The 18,093-nt window shown below is 43.2% G+C and overlaps 1 protein-coding gene across 4 annotated transcripts in view; it reads right to left on the reverse strand.

Moving 5' to 3' along the window:
* NR2C2 (nuclear receptor subfamily 2 group C member 2) overlaps positions 1 to 18,093 on the reverse strand; it is a 268,072-nt gene that overhangs the window by 194,640 nt on the left and 55,339 nt on the right. For all 4 annotated transcript variants that reach the window (XR_013601140.1, XR_013601141.1, XM_078661704.1 and 1 more), the window contains exon 4: positions 4,411 to 4,513. Coding sequence is in view for 2 of the 4 variants with exons in the window: in XM_078661704.1 (XP_078517830.1) it covers positions 4,411 to 4,513 (103 nt within the window). In the remaining 2 variants the exon portion in view is untranslated. The remainder of the gene's footprint in view (positions 1 to 4,410; positions 4,514 to 18,093) is intronic.

Consider the following 18,093-nt stretch of genomic DNA (forward strand, 5'->3'; position numbering starts at 1 on the left):
TGAAACCCCATAGAAAAAGTGCGACGACCTTTTTGTAAGGTAACCCCATTGCAATTACATGTCCACATCGGAGCAATTTACAGAGGCTTTTAATTTAGGAACTTATGTACATACTTTTCTCTTTATTTTTTTGCACAAAATCAAACAGGAAAATCACTCAGCCCTGATGAGAACCCGTTAATTCATATCTCGAGTTTGAAACGCGTCGGCCTATTGGAGAACAGCGCTCTTGAATGATTGAAACATTGATTCAGTGTATTCTTGTTTTCTCTCACTGATTAAGATTGTGCATGCTACTGATTCATCTGTTCTCCTTTTGATTTCTTCTTGATTTTCTCTTAATTGTGTTCACCATTCCTTTATTGGAATTGCATCAATAATATGAACATTTTGGTATTTTGTATATATGACATTGACCAAATTTGAATATTGTGCAAATGTACATATGAAATGTACATATGAAATGTTTTGCTTCATGTTTTATGTAGTAGTGTCATAATTTTGTACTGTCGAGTTTTTGAATAATTGTGTATATATGGGATGTCTTTTTCGTCAAACTATTTTTGCTTGAAAATGAATAATTCATAAGGTATAAATAAAATTACCATACAAATCCTCAATCATCAGGTGATTTGTTACTCCAATTAAGGAGAAGTTACAAAGTATTTGTACGGCCAGCACTACGTTTTTTCTAAAGATTTACATATGGTCCAGCTGCCCGTACGTCCCAGGACCTAACTCCCTGTTTATAACATTTCAATGATTTCTAGCAGAAGTGTTTGAGCTCACAATGCCTTTTGCCTCATGAAAACACAACATTTCCTCTACAGTTTAATGGAGGAAGGTGTGTCACAAAGTAAATGACAGTTGTCCTCAGTATATCTGGGAAGTATTTCTTCCCAGATCTACAATCCATGGCTACGAGGTTTTACTGGGCTTCCAAGTCCCACAGAGTCTCCCACAGTAAGTGCTCCACCTGGAGTCAGCGAGTCAGGAGAAATTCTTTGGTGGTATAGTGGGAGAAGGACAAATGGATCAAACAGAATATTGATTCTGATCAATATCCAAATTCCATCTTTTTGTTGTTACCAAGACCAACTCTTGAAAATTATGGACTATAATTGTCCCACCTCAGAGTGGCAAACAGCAGGGATGGAAGTGAGAGGTCCTTGTTTAGCAGGGGGCTTTCCTGTGGATGCAGATGGTTGCCGGTCTCCCATACCCGCGGAGGGATTGCGTGGTGGGAATGACTGGCTCTGATGAAGTTGTTGATGTAATCATTGAAGGGCTTGAACCTCTGGGAATGGCTGCACTCTACAGGCCGAATGCCTTTTGGTAAATACACCCTTCTGGCCTTAAAAGACGTGACTGAATAAACTAATATCAGGTTTGGAAAGATATCTAATGAGACACAAATCAAAAAGGCAGAGTTCAGTGCTCCAGGATCCTCTTACCAGGAGCTGGAAAAAAGCTCTAACCTAACTTCCAACAGTGGGGAAAGGCTGATGAGTTCTCTTGAGGTCCCTCCCACCGAGGCACAGGGGTTGAATTTCTAACCCCCTGGTACAAGGACATAGTCAATGCACCAATAGGAATTAGTCAATGCACCAATAGGAATTAGACATTCAGTAGGACTGTAACTCAAGACACAACCTACTGAGCAAAATTGCATAGAAGGTGTTTCCTGGTAACAACAATGCCATAAGATGAGTTCATGGACAAAGTGAAGCTCCACTTTCTTTCATTCATGAATTAAACCCTAAGGGATCACTAGAAACAGAATATACATTTTAAAATCTGTATTTTAAATTCCTAATCTAGCGCACAAAATGAATATGAACGGTAACATTGCAGAAGCTTAAAGCAGCAATGCCGTTCCTGACAGTGAAAACAACAGGTAAAAAGGTAACATGGTAATTAAATGTTGTACCTCGAACGCCCTCTCTATGTTATCTCTAGGCACAATCCTAGGTCTAGCAGAGCCAGTAAATAATAATAAGCCTACTATTTGAGTTTCAAAGGTGGTAAAAATACCTGATTTGGGACAACACGGTCTGTTGTTCTATCTTGAACATGGCAGCTATATCGGGCACAAGGTCAAAGACAACCACATCTGTTAGAGAACAAAAGCAGCCTGGCACCAGTCAATGAATGTGCTTACCCCAGGGGCGGCATTAGGCATGTGCAAGCTGTGCACCTGCACAGGGCCATCAAACCCTAGGGGCCACCCTGCCAATATATATCCTTAATATATTAATCCTCTGAGGATGGATACATATTTGCGTGGCGGCCCCTGGCAGGGATTTGGCGGCCTCCGGCTCTGTTCCACTTCCAAACACCATGACCCCCCCCCTCTTCACTGGCCTCCGTGCTCTGCCCCGCCCGGACCCCCTCTTCCAGGGCCCCCTACCTACGCTCCCTGCCCAGGGCCGCCATGAGCCTAGAGCCGCCTTTGCTTACCCAGAGTCTTGCAGGAGCCTTTTAGGAGAGTTCTTAGGCTAAGGTGAACGTTGGAGCCATGCCGATCCTAATCTCGATTGTGTGAAGTATTATCTTCTAACTATAGGCCGATACCTGGGGTTTTGAAAGGATCTGAGTATTGTTCCTACCTTATATTTTGATGACAATTCTAAGACTAGGAGCATGGCAACATGCATAGGGTCCAGACATTTCTGACATTATAACGCATGCCAGAAACTTCCAGAGCTTTAAACAATAAACACATGACATCCTAGACAACAAGTGGACATGATAAAAACATCTACGATGCTTTAGATATTGAAATAAATAAAATAATCTGAAATAAAAACCTAACCCCATAGTATAAAGGAAATAGAAATGTCTAAATAGGTATCCCTGAGTAAGTCAAACTTTCTATGAAAGAGACAAACATCTGAAAAGACAAGTGAAAAAAATAGTGGCATCTGAACGGGAATGGTCATAGTGTTTTACAACATCCCCAGAATTATTCCTAACCTAAACAATGAATATATGGCGTCAGAGTGTTCTTGCAGCTACCTGTGGAACATATGTAAAGTAAACAATCACACAGATATTTATCTATTATGACAGTGTTTTGCATAAGCTTATCACCACTTCAAAACAGAAGAATATACTAGAAACATGCAATTGATGTAATCACAGTTATTCACTTGTTTCTTCTTAAATAACATATTTTCAAACATAAATAAAAAGTTCTCTGCTTTGAAAAACACAGTAATCACAAGGAGATGAGATACAGGAGGCCCTTAAAGGCACCGTGTCAGTGTTTGTATGCATTTGCACGGGAACCTGATAACTATGAACTTCATTACTTTTACTTTTCCTTTTAAAAAGGTTTGAGAAATATTTTTCTTTAGTCACTTATTTATTTAGTGACTATTTTATTACACTGAATGCCTTTAAAATGAAAATTATATTAAATTACGTCTTTGTAGGCTCTCTGTAGGAAGCATGCATAATTATGTTCCTTGCAGTGGCACTCTTTTCTACAGAAAGTTATTGTGTAGGTATGCACATGTTTATATTTTGTTAAATTGCTCCTAGACCCCATGCGTGGAAGGGACTAATCAGTGCTTAGGACTATTCATGAGGATCCCTTGGAAAACCAGCAGGCTGCATTAGAATAAAAAGTGATACATTTCAAAACACTGAGGTATATAGCTCAGAAATTGTAGATGTCCGGTAGAAGCAGACATTCCAGGCGCACCAGAGATCTAGTGCTGAAGCCACCGATCTTCCAGAAGAAAAAAACCTATGACAGAGCGTTCTCAAGAGCTGCATCGAGAATCTGGAATTCTCTGCCTCCAAGCATCAGAAAAATACAGAACTCCTAAAGTTTCAAGCAAGAAACCAGGATCTTTCTAATGAGTAAATTCCTACCTTAACCATTACTAAACTATCTTGTAAAGATTCAGCAAGAAACTTTCGCTTATCTCCTCACGGGCACCTCTTGCAAAGGTCCCTTAACACCGGTTAAATGTAGGTTCTCACAAACTTTTGTTCAAATGTACTAGTTTACAATGTGGACCCTTTAGACTCATATTTTGAGAATTTGTAAATATCTGTGCTGCTACAAGAAGAATTGTTTTCGTTTTCCAGTGTGTATAATGCCTACTATTAAAATGTACTAATGAAATAAGTTTTTACTGTAAAGCGCTCTGATACTCCAAGGGGTCAAGTTCGCGCTATATAGACCACCGAATAAATAAATAGAAGGTATTCAAGAGAGTTGAGTTTTTAAGTTATAATGGTGAATACAACATTCCTAAAACTTCTTTGTTCTGAAATTGTTAAGCAGATTTTGACCATATACTTATCTTCCAATAACACAAACATCAATCCCCCACTGCGAGATTTAAAAAAAATCTAAAACACTGTTGGTTTTTTAATCATACTCATACAACTTACCAGATGCTTTATCACCACAAACTACACAGTATTCTATGATCTGTGGTCGCTGTAAGTCAGTTTTACCCAACAATCTTTCCACAGAGGCTGCATCTGTCACAATCTAAAAATAATAGGAAATCAGTTTAAGTCTTAGAACATAGCATTTGAAGTGCCAATAATGTTATGAGCTGAACATTTAATTGAATAAAAAAGGACAAAGTTGTACTCATCAAAACTTCTTAAATGATTTTTGGAGAAAAACTGACACACTTTAGAGACAGCCCTGTAAGTAAAGCACACAGAACCATTTTCCAAAGTCAACTGGCAACCACAATAGGGCTAATAAAAGAAATCTCAGGCTGAAATAAGCTTGATTTTTAATTCCTTAGATGGTAAGATTCTCTACTTCTACCTAAAGTAGATTTTTGATACATCTCTCAACTCTCTCTCCACAAAACAAGGATTGGAGTTTTGCCAGATTTTTGAAAGGTTATTGTTATATTTTGTCAGAGAATATGTCAAGTGTTCGTTTAGTAATTGATATCTGACAATCTGGAATAGGATAACCTGCTATTATAAGTGGTACTTGCAAGACTTTTTGAAATGTTCGCATCAAATAGTTTTAATGTTTAAAATTATTGTGTCCATTCACATTATTCTGAATTCATGCATCCAACTTGAAGGGTCTTGAGAGGAAAAGAAAGTGCAAAAAATATAGAGTTAGACTTTTTACGTCTAGAGTTCCTTTACGACTTCAAGTCAATAGTGACACAGTACTGAGCTATGTAGCTCCCTTTTAACGACTTAGGATAGGCCAGCACGTTCAGGCCCCCACCAGTTGGGGAAGTGGTAGTGAGTCGCCTGCGGGCCCACAGCCCCATGCCCCCTCAGGGGGTGGCAGAGCAAGTGCTTCCCCTACCATCCCCTCCCACAGCGTGATAATGATGTCAGCGTATGCACGGCCCGCCAACTTCATTTTAAACAGCTGGACTGCTCTGGAAGGCTTCTCTTTCCAGAGTGTCATGGGACCTGGAACTGTTTCAGGTAGTTCCACTTGCTAGGAGAGGTATCTTGGGTAGAAGAGATACATAGGGGAGGGGTGAGGGGGAGAGTTTTTTCAATCCCCCCAGTGTCTCTCCTCAGGGTATTTCTACTGCGGGGTTGCAGGTGGGACCACGATTGCGGAGCAGGAATGCATCCATTAACACCAGGGATTGTTTTTGATGGGGAAGCAGCCCTATAGGCAAAGGTCGCTCCCTAAACAATTTGGAAAAATGTTTTGGTCATTTTCCGCCCTCCTTAAAAAACAGCCTATCTGACCCTCCGTGGTTGGACCCACCAGACACTAGGGATTAATATAAAAATTATGTTTATGGGGAGAGACCTCATGGGAAAGGGTCGCTCCCCTTCAAGGGGGCAATATTTCTAACTGTTTCCTTTCTTTTTTTGTGTCATAGTTTTTTATTGGAGTTCAAAGATAGGCAATTTATTGTGCCATTGCTAAATACATGTTTTTTATTGTAGTGCAAAGCTTTAGCCTTTCTTTGTGGTGTATGCTGCTTGAGATATTGGCAGATTTGCAGTTTGTGTAGTTGCATGTGTTTGGTAAGAAAACTTTTTTTGTAATATTTATATCAAATGTGTATCATTGCCTAACTTTTTTTTAATGTTTTACTGATTTCAGTATATTTGCTTCTGTCTTCAAAACCAAGAACACCTCATTCTCCTGCGCTGCCACACAGATATGCTGGTTTTAATCTTTGTCAATCAAGTGAAGGACTTGGCCTTTCACTGCACTCAGTTCCCAAGCAACAGACATCCAAAAAAGACACCACATTTTTTTTTACCATTTTCCTTTAAAACAAATTATTATTATTATGTTTTATCCTTTAGGCATCAGGAAAAGTGATGATTACAGTGACCTGTTTATAAACTTCCAAAATTAAATCCCACTGCACTGTTATGGGAATTAAGAGTCTCTAAATACACAAATTCAATGATCGTTATGTGCCATGCCCAATATTCTTGCACCAGCTTATAAATAGAAAATTATCCCAAGACGTGCCCAAACGAAAGTTAAAAGTTAATTTCAGAACTCTATGTCCACGGAGTCAAATGGCTCAGATTCCGAACTTATCTCGATCCAGTTTGTTCAAAACAGTAGTCCATCCTGATGTTCTAGCTTCTGGACAAGATTTTCAAGTGCTCAAAATCCTCTTTCGTGCCACAGCTCTATACCTATCCCATTTAATGCTCTAACCAAAGTTAAAAGTTAATTTAGATTTCACCCTTCATGCAAACTGACCCTCATTGACCTTGGTGTGATCTGTTCCTGTCACGGGCACCAGGTCCAGCCATACAAGTTGGGCAGCGTTTTTATCTGGACAGGTGGGGGAATACTGGGTGGCAGGAATTTTGTGCATTCCTTCTGATTACGGACCTTTACGTGAGAGAAAATCAAGGACAATGTGCAATTTTAGGCAAAGTTTGAGGTTTGCAGGGAACTGTGGGTAGGAAAGCTTTGCGGGAACCATGTGAGGCACACCCCCCTGGACACGTCTGGGTGTCTAGTTTTCAGAAATGTTTGGGTATGTTGGATTCCCTTGGTGACCGGCAAGCCCTAGACCAAAAGCCGCAGCTACCCCCATTGTCAATCAGGTCATTTTTGAGAAAGTGCTTTTACATTGTGTTTTGGGCCCTTTCCGGTCACAAGCACTAGGCCTACCCACACAAGTGAGATGCCATCCTTCGGGAGACTTGAAGGAATGCCAAGTGGTTAGAAATATTTGCCTCCCCACATATTCCAGAACACTCCATCAGAGAAATGTGAGGAAAATGTGTTTTCTTAGTCAAAGTTTGAGATGTGCAGGGGCTTCTGGGTAAGACAATCCGGTGATGGGGCGTAGCTTGCCTAACTCCAAGATGGCCGCAACATTGTGGAGCTCTGTAAACCCGGCACATAATCCGCCTAATCGGTACACCTATCTCACATATACATATTAAATACTGTAACAGTTACCCATCAACTGGCCGCGAGACAAATCGTGAAAGCTTTTGACCACTGGCGGGACTTCGAGCTGCTGTGCAATGCCACTTCGTGAGTCGTGAGTCGTGCCCGGCAGGCCTGGATCCGTAGTGTGTAGCTCGGCTGCTTCTCTCACGGGTGTGCAGCCGGCTGTGTCTGTCATCAGGTGCTGGCTCTGGACACTGTGACTACACTCAGGGGACAACGGAAGATCTGCGGTGGACCTGACTGCATGTGCGGAGAACGACCATGGCGGTGAGGAGTGCAGCAGTCTCGAAGGGCCGCAATGAACCTGAACTGAAGGCCTGCTGTGTCCGGCGCCGAGATGAAGCAGGCTGTGCCCTGAGGGGGATCGAGCTTGTAGCATTGTGATCCTTTTGCTTCGGTAAAGTGACTGGAGTGGTGGGGCCGGTGGGGGGCCTAGGTAGCTGCAGCTGTTCCTTTCCACAGAACGCCATAGTGTGGCCTGCCTCCTCGGGCTGTCCCCAAGCTGGGGGGTAGCCTGCTTTGCTCTGGACATAGCAGGTGGCTCCTGGAAGTAACTCTATAGGGGAACATTTTAAAAAAGAACATACACAGCATGTACAGCAATATTTGCGGGCTACTTTTCTGCGAGCAGTATATACTCGCCAGTGATGACAGGCCTCGCCGAGCCACCCCTTTCTCAACATCAGGGGTGGCCTGGTGCCCTTATTTGTGTAGCCCAGATTCAGGACAACAGACATAAGAGACACAGCTGCATTGGATTGCTCTCTCTGAGACATCTTCCCATATGGTAGGGCTAGAGAGAAGGACAATCTGCACGTTCATCCTAACAATTGGCAGCATACCCTCCACAGGGCTGGCTGACCTCCAAAATGGGCAAACTGAAAGATCGCAGTCCAAGCTCCAGTCTGAATGTGCAGAATCCCTAGACAGCAAGAGTTGGACAGGTACGCCTCTGAGTCTGGTCCAGAGCCCACTGACCCTGCCGAGGACTCAGACCTAATACAAAATCTTGCAGCAATGCAGCGCAGCTTGACGAAGACAGATGGTAAAATCGATGCCCTCTCCTTCGGGTTGGACAGAATGACCACAAGTACAGATTTTTAATAACAGAGAAGCTAGATAAACATATGGATCAACTGGATACAGTGGAAAAGAGGGTTTAAGATGCCGAAGATGCATTGAATGCGAGATCGCTAGCACACACTAAAATGGATAAATTGCTCCACACAGCCAAAGCCAAAGATTCAGAGGCATGCTGACGGGGGAACAATTTACGAATTGTAGGAGTGGCTGAGTCCATCAATATTACCAACATGGAACACTATGTAGTACAATTCCTCATTTTGTTATTGGGTAGAAACATTTTTTAAGACATTTTTGTAGCGGAGCGTACTCACCGCTCTTTTGCCCCTAGACCGATACCTAGAGCTAGCCCTGGTCCTATAATTGCGAGGCTCCTGAATTATAGAGATTGCGACGCAGCGCTCCGCAAGGCTAGAGAATTAAAGTCATTGAGATACAAGGTCATGGATAGGGCCCCTTTTACCTGGATTTTACTCATCAAGTGCAAGAGGCACGCTGACAATTTATCTTTCATTTCAACACTCTCTTTTCCCCTACTCTTGCATTTTTCGGTTCCCTCTCTCCGTCACTTCCCCAAGGCCGCACACATTATTTTCTCATGGATCTCTTTCTGGCTGTTGCTTTTCATCACATCACTTCCAACTGGAAACAGGCTTCCTCTGTTTCCTTCAAATCATGGTGGAATGCAATATGTTTCCATCATAGATTAGACACTAATTTTGTCTCCCCTGCCTCTTTGGCCATAAAGCAAGATCTCCTCTGGCTACCATTATCTGAATACCTCTCTTCCAGTGCCCCTTCCTCTATCACCTTTGATACCCACTCTCTTGAGGTCCGTAAACCACCTTGAAACTTTTTCCTTGAATGTTCATACAATGTTTATACTATTATGTTTTTACTGCTTACCTTGATATTTTGAATGCTATTGGTTATATTGTTCCGTAATACTTACAATGCTACATGATTTCCATCCCCCTTCCTCCCCTACCCCCCTCGATGATATTTTGATTGATCCACCTTTGATTGTTCTCTTCAGTTTCCTGTTTTTCCTGATTTTCAGATTCCCTGAATACTTTTTTCTTTTTGTATCCCATATACTTCAATAAAATCAAACTTAAAAAAAAGAAAGCTCTGTGATTTCAACAGGGAATAAAATATGATGTATCCAGCAAAACTGCAAATCAGCGTGGAGGGAAAGCTGCATGTCTTCAGAGATCTGAAACAACTCTGCAGTTCCTTAGTAAAAAAGAAGGTGGTAGCTCCTGGAGGGGCTCCCCTAGATCCTCCTCCAATATGGACGATGACGCTCTGGACGCAAAGGAACAGTGACATGTACGTTGCTGATCTCCAAACCGTGGAGAGTTTTGGTCCTGAGAAAGGGTGGGGATCTTGATGTGGTAATAATGTCATGCTTCGACGAAGTCAATCTGCTGATGAAATTCTTTCCTTGCAGGATGGACTGCGTCAATTGACTGGGGTGGGGCCTGACTAAGGAACTGGCACACAGGTAACGTGCCCAGTGTATTTGGTAAGACGGCTCCTTTACAAGGTTGCATTAGCCTCCAGTTCCTAAACATTGGGTATGGGCTGGGAAGGAGAGGCTTGTCTTCCACTGATATTCTTTGTCTGGCACTAATTGGTGCACACTTTTACTCAGTCACTATTGTCAAAGTGAGATGGTTGAAGTGTCAGGCGTGCATCCTCAGGGTGGCGATGGGTGTATACATTATGTGCTGCCTAATGCTGGAGCAGCTGGGCCATTAGTGGAGATGCTCTGCTGGTAACATCCACCCCATGTGTGAACCACAGTGTGTTATTGGTGTTTTTTCAGTTTTTTTCTTTTCAGGTATTGATGGTATGGGTGGGGGGTTGTTGCGGTTATGCTCAGTTTGGGTTTGCATTGCATGGGAGGGGTTTTTGTTGGATTGTTAGTATCTACACACTCATTGGAAAATGAATATTGCTGCTGGCTGGTAGTACAGTATGTACAAGTGAGAATATTTGAAGTGTTATGGGTGATGTGGAACAACCTGTGCAAGATCAATATGTCCGACATAGGGTCCTGTTCTTAACATGGAATATGAGAGGCTTAAATGATTACAGAAAAGTCCGTAAAGTGGTGGTATACCTTAAGAGGCACCAAGACTATTGCAGGAAACACACTTAGGCCCTAAAGGGGTCTCCTCACGCACCACAGGTTACAGGGACATTGTTACTCAGCCGTGTTCACCTCACATTCCCGAGGAGTTCTCATATGGGTTAACAATCAATCAGGTAACAGTTTACAAGAGGAGTACGCAGATCCGGGCGGCAGATTTGTGATCGCCCAATGCCATGAAGAAGACCTGGCAGTAACACTTGGTAGTGTTTATGGTCCCAATTATGACGACCCGCAGTTCTACAATGCGATTGGCGCTCTTCTGCTCAAGTCGGAATGGATACCACAAATTTTGGGGAGGGGATTTCAACTGTGTTTAAGACCCTGATCGAGATTGTTATAGAGGTCCTTCCCGCCGCCCCTTCGCTGCTGTAAGTTTAGCTGACCAGATGGGTCTACTTGATGTCTGGAGACATCGCTTCCCGAGAGGCGCAGGATTTACACACTATTCTACTGCCCACGATATCCACACTTGGATAAACTTTTGGTTGATGTCTAAAAGCTTACTATCCCGTGTCCTTACATGCAATTCACTTCCGAGAACTTACTTAGATCACTCTACGGTAATACTAGACATTGAGCTACATACCTGAAGTTTCACACCATTCCTCTGGAGAGTCCCCCCATACTTCTTACTGGATCCGGTCTTTAAGGCAGAACTGACACAAGTCATAGAAGAGTTTTTCACTGATAATATTGGTTCAGTAGATTGTTTTGCCACTGTATGAAAAGCTATTAAAGTATTCATCAGAGGTGTAACCATCTCTAAACATGAAGGAGTAATCCGGACCTTGAGAGAAAGACTCTTAAGACTTGAATGGGAAATTGCGCAGATAGAGAGGGACCATCAGCACTCAGGCGATACTCGATTGTTGGAAGATATTAAAATAAAACCTGAGGAGCAAAATGAAAAGGCAATTGCGAGGTTAAACACCTTGAAAAATATAGCTCACGCATTTCCCATACTGATGAGACCATATCGGATTACCTGGAGAAAATACAGATGACATGGTTAACTAACAAATATAGGGAGGACCTTATGGCCCTTTTGACCCTGTTGAGATTCACGCAGCTCTTAAGACCATGCAAGTCGGCGGGTCTCCTGGCATCGATGGTCTTACGGTGACTTTTTACAAGGCCTATCAGGAATTACTTATACCCGGTTTGGTAATACTTTTGAGGAGATGGTCGGGGTGGGAACAATGCCCCCCTCATTGAGGGAAGCACTGATTATGACTCCCTTAAAGCCTGTTGACTGTTCCTCCTACAGACCCCTATCATTGCTGAATGTCGACACCAAGCTGTTTGTCAAGGTTTTTGCAAATCGAATGGCCTACATAGTGCCGCTGGTGGTTGCCCCAGAACAGGTGGGATTTGTCCCCGGCCGCAGTATAATTTATAATCCCAGAACAGTCGTCGGTGCCATCCAGCAGGTGGACCCAGATGTTAGAGTTGGGGCAGTATTTTTGAATGCCAAGAAGGCATTTGACTCTGTAGAGTGGACATTCATGAGGGCTGTATTTCGCAGTGTCGGAGTGGGTGAGGTTGTTCTACGCCTGGTCTTGGCGCTTTATACAGCCCTTTGGCCAGGGACCAAGCGGGTGACATTGTCATTCCCCAACCGCGATTACTAGGGGGATTCGACAAGGCTGCCCATTGTGCTCCCTTATATGCGCTGGCAGCCGAACTACTGGTGTGCGATTGAGGGAATACCATGGACATAAGGGGTTACACTTCCCAGGCCATTGTTCAATTTTTTCTGCATATGCAGAGGACACGCTGTTGAATGTACACGACCCAGAGAGACACCTTATGCCTCTACTGGAAGATTGTCAGGTCTCAGAGTGAACTGGATAAACTCTATTATTTTTCAATTGACCCCATCTATGACCCCAGTGGAATTGGAGCTCCCCCTGTAATGGGCAACAGTTCCAGTATGATATCTAGGCATACAAATCCCCACAGATCCAGCTAAAGTAATGCTAGAGAACTATGGGAAAGCGATTCATAAACTAGAGGATGGTATAGCCCGCTGGATTAAATTGCCCCTATCCTTAATAGGACGCATCTCCCTAGTAAAAGGATTGTACTACCCAGGTTTCTGTATCTGTTTCAGAATATCCCAATGCTTCTCCCACAGACTCTATTCGCTACCCTTTGCTGACCAAGCAAGTTTGGGACGGTGGGTAGCGGAGGGTTTGGTGGGACATTCTCACTGTGCCATACAATATGGGTGGACTTAATGCGCCGGATTTTGAACTGCATTATAGAGCTGCACAGAGTACACATGTGCATTATTGGCTACATGGCCCTTCCTCAGACACTTTTTCGTGACCCAGTGTAGCACACAGCATTTTTGATTCCTTAAACTCCAAGACTCATGCTTGGCGTAGCTTGCTGGAGAGTCAATCATCAGGATCCTTGTTGTACTCCCCACAGGCGCTTCCAGAATGGTGTGCATGATTCCTGATGGGTAGAGAGAGAGAGATAGCCCAGACACTACGCACATTGAGAATAAGTAAGATTGGCAAATTTTTTCATTGGGTGGGGTTGTACGTAACTGGGAGTCTATAGTAGATGGTAGTTCAGAGCCTACGCCTCTAATCCACTTTCAAAATCACAGAGCCCTACATGCACTACGTGAGGTGCTAGGAGAAGACGTGCAGGAACCCCCGGAAATGCCAACGCTTTCTTATTTAATAAGAACTCGTACCCCCGCTAGGTTAGTGTCTAGTATATATGGATTTGCACAAGAGTCCAGGAGACCACACTTGGTGAGGAAAGGCAGTGAGAGCTTGATAGGGTTATTGATTATAAATGCTGGCGACTAAGCGCATTTCCTTGAATGGTAGACATTGACTCATTCATTTTAAATACATACATACAGTATACTATACGCCAGAGAGATTCTGTCACTATGGACTCCGCAATACAGTGGAATGCCAATGCTGCCATGCACATGGCTTGGTAATGCCCACAGATCCTAGCATATTGGAAAAAAATATTTTGTGCATTGATTACGGGATTTACTCTTGAGCCGGACCCGATGCTTGTGCTATTGGGCCATGATGCTGAGGTCGATACGAGTGTTAGGAAAGTTGTTGCGATAGGGTTATTGCTTGCTAAGCCTCCCCTCAACCCTCCACAGAGTCGACCTAAGTGTTTTTGGGGCTCATATCAGTAATATCTAGTGTGAAAGATGACTGTGGAAACAGAGAGAAAGATGTTTTTGTACGAAGGGTAGGCATGAACAAGTTACCATACTGGGGATTCTGGACGTGTTGATTACCAGTACTTTTGCCGCTTGTATGTACTCTCCATTTCACTGCTGTACCTTGATTGTGTAGCATAACCATCACATCACCTGTGTCCCACTTTATATGCATATGTATTGCTATTATGTGCTGTTCCCAGCCATAATATATGATTGTATTATTCTTTGATACTAAATAAAATACATTTTAAAAAAAGACAACCTGGTGACAGCCATGCAAGTCACCCCACCCTGGAATCCCCGGGTATTTAGTTTAAAAAATGTGCAGGTTTGCTAGGTTTTCCTAGGTGCCGGCTCAGCTCCACAACTGCACACTGTGCAAAAAAAGGGTCAGTTTTTAGTGGAACTGTGCGATATGTCCATGTTGGGTTTTGGGCCTTTCCCGTCGCTGCCACTAGCCATACCTACACCAGTGAAGTACAATTTCTATCTGCAGACTTGGGGAGAATTAGGTGCTAGGAAATTTGTGGTTCCCCACATAGTCCAGAACTTTCCAAGACAGAAATGTGAGGGAAATGAGCTTTTTGTAGTCAAAGTTTGAGGTTTACAAGGGGTTCTGGGAAGGAAACCCTGTTCAGAATCATGCAAGTCAACCCACCCTGGATTCCCTAGGTTCATGAGTTAAAAGAAATCTGCAGGTTTGCTAGGTTTCCCTAGGTGGTGGCTAAGAAAGGGTCCATAATACACAGCTACCCGCACAACAAAAAGAAAAGGCACAGTTTTCAGTGCAAAAATGTGATGTGCCAATGTTGCGTTGTGGTGCCTTTCCTGTAGTGGGAACTAGGCCTAATGACCCAAGTGAGGTACCATTTTTATCGTGAGACTTTGGAAAATGCTAGGAGGTAGGACATTGCTCCCACAGATTCCAGAATATTCAATAACAGACATGAGGAAAATATGTTTTTAATTAAAGTTTAAGGTTTGGAAGGGCTTCTGGGTAAAAGAAATGGTGAGAGCCAAGCACATCACCCCACCCAGGTGTCTAGTTTCCAAAAATGAGCAGGGTACCGGCTGAGCTAGGGCAAAAAAGAGTTAACTTTCAGTGAAAAAATGTGATGTGTCCATGCGTCATCTTGAGGCTCTTCCTTTGACAGACACTATGCCTACCTACACAAGTGAGGTACCATTTTTATCTATAGACTTGGGTGAATGCTAGGTGGTAGGAAATGTGTGGCTTCCTACAGATTCCAGAACTTTCCATTACCGAAAAGTAAGGAAAAAACAAGTTACTTACCTGTACACTGTGGTTCTCTATTATTGATATTTTCCATAGATTCACATGCTTGAATCGTCCCCATCGTTGAGGTGGGAGTCCCACAGTAAATATAATCAGTAGTGCTAACCAAAGTCTCATACAAGAGATTTTAAACAGGTAGCATTGCAAGCCAATTCACATAATTTTAGAAAGAATCAAACTTTAGCCAATCAGAAAAGAGCTCTCACATCATCCCTTCCCACCAGGGCCAGCACACAGCACAGATTTCCCAAGCACAAGTGTAATGTAAACATATATGAACAAGAGAGATGCAATGAGGTGAGCCGCCTAAAAGGGGAGGTGGGAGGGTTGCATGTGAATCTACGAAATGCATCAATACATTGGGAACCACAGTGTACAGGTAAGTGTCTTGTTTTTTCTCCAGTATTAAATCTTTCATTGATTCACATGCTTGAATCCGAATAGTAAGCAGTATAAAACTGATATCTGGAGGTAGAAAAACGTTTGAAAACATACTTTATAAAAAACATTCAATGCATGCTTTAAAATGCAAACTGTCTCACCTTCTTGGAGTAAATGCAGAAGTACTGCTTGAGCCACAGCTGCATCATGACTTAACAGCAGTGTCTAGTAAATGTATGAACCTTTGTCCATATTTCAGCCTTACAGATATCAGGTAATGAAACACCAGAGAAAAGGGCTGTAGAGGTTGCCATGCTCCTTTTGAAATTAGGTTGTTCCTTTGTAGTATATGGCCTTTCAGCTTTTTCAGTGCTTTTATAGATATTTTTATTATTTTATCAAATTGCGCCCTCACTAGTATTACAGTATAAATAGCACTAAAGACATCTTACACACACTGCAGTTATAGTTTACCTAAGTTAGTACATCAACATACATTTCTTCATAAGCGCCTGTCCCTTTGTTGTTCTCGCATCTCCATTTCCGAAGTAGGAGAGGTGGTGATCTCCCCCCGATAAGTGTTCCGATGGCCCCATTTTTTGTACCACTTCAGGGGCATCCTCTGGATTTAAACACCTCTTTTTCGGCGATCATGCACTTGTGTAGCTCATTAGCCCATCCCTCTGCAGACGCCACCTCGGCCACCCGGTCGCATGCTTTACAGGGTATAGCCCAAGGTGACCCATTGTTGTTCCACTTCAGTGAGGTCTGTTGCTTCCCAAATATTTAAAAGCCTCAATTTTGGTGTCAGTTGGATGTCTTTCTCAATAGCCCTATGCATATGGTGTGAGGCTTCTTCCCAGAGAACCATAATGCATGAGCATTCCCAGAGAGTGTGATATATGGTAGCCTCCGCTGTGCACTGTAGATGCATCGTCTCTGCACCCGATTAGCGTAATTGTGGCCCCGGTGAAATACGATCTATTCAGTACCTTCCGTTGGATAAGTTGGAACTTAAGCGGAATGGCTGCTTCTCTAGGAGACATAAGTGCAGCTTGCCACTCTTCATCCTCTAGTAGGCCTACGTCCGCCTGCCATTGCTCGTGAAGGTTCAGATGTGGGTCTGGCAGGTTATTGCATAACTTACGATAAGTCAGTAGTATTGCTTTTTTCGGCAGTGGTTCCGAGAGTAATCTATCTTCCAAGGGTGATGATTCCGGTACCTCCCCAACTGTGAAAGGGCAGCAGTAAGGGCATGACGGATTTGTAAATAATGGAAGACCTCCCATCCACCCGGTTCATAGTCTGTTGCTAATGTGTGAATCCATCCGAAAATACTGCCTGCCCCTTTTTTAGTGCTGCAAACGCCACCAGAAGTTGATCAGAATTTCGGAAGGTTGTATTTCTTTCAAAATGGAATTTAAGACATGTTTTTACATCCAGAGTATAAAGCGCTCTTCCCGTCTGATTGGATGGATTTTTGAAAGTAAGTCTTTAGAACCACGGGTTTGATAAGGTGGGAAGTCTGTTGGAACCTTAGGAAAATATTGACAGAGTTAAGTATTTGTCCAACAGCCCTGGCAATAAAGTGCACTCATTTTTAGGTCGAGCCTAGAGGCAGCGTGCATGCACTGCTCTGCGAGACTGTTGTACTCTCTCTGGGAAGTTTGAAGACGCCCACCTCTTTTTATTGGCTGGTTGGTCCGCCTTCATAAATTCTATAGTTTTAGGTGGGGAATAGAGTACTGTTGTTTCGCCTTGGGGCTGTTTTGTCCCGCCCTGGTGACTGCTCATGCTACCTGGATCCTTCCGATATGGGCCATACCTCTTGGTAAGTGCACTACTTTTTCTTTAGCTTCTACAATTGTCGTGGTCCCTTTGTTCCCGCCCCCTACCGTTGTCGGTGTTCACTTTCCTTCCGCCCCCCTACCCTTGATGCATTCTCTTTGTTCCAGTCCCCCGTTGGCCATGTTGTCTTTCTTCCCGCCCCCCTTCCGTTGTCCGTATTCTCTTCCCTTTTCCAATCAACCCAACAATTGACTATATGTGTCAGATTGGCCCCCAGCTTGACAGTGAGCCTCTACCTCATCTTACAAACCCGTCGCCACTATTTTCCCGGCTGCTGCACTTTGAGGATTCAGACTGCCCGCAGCCTGTAAAGAACCTGTGTATGCTCAGCAGAACAGCAGACCTCGCCACGGTGCAAGCACTTCTGACAGCCAGGTGGCATTTGCTATGCTTCAGATACAAGTACCATGGTAAGTTCAGGTGCTACTTTCTGCTTCTTGGACAAGCTATGGTCTGCCTAGCACTCTTAAACCGTCACCTAATGGCAGAAAGATTTAGTGAGATAGTCATTGAATCATATCCTTGTGGCCTAGCAACTGTTAGAAAATTAATAGGCTAACTGGATTGCTGTCCAATCGTTTCACGTAAAACACAATACAGCATGTATTGTAATAAACTGTCCTAAGTTTTAAAGCCATTAAACATTAAGGGCTCTATTACGATGTCAGGCGGAGTTTCCTCCACCCGACACCGCCTCGGTCATGGGA

Source organism: Lissotriton helveticus, chromosome 9 (genome assembly GCF_964261635.1).
Source record: "Lissotriton helveticus chromosome 9, aLisHel1.1, whole genome shotgun sequence".
Taxonomy (NCBI): Eukaryota; Metazoa; Chordata; class Amphibia; order Caudata; family Salamandridae; genus Lissotriton; species Lissotriton helveticus.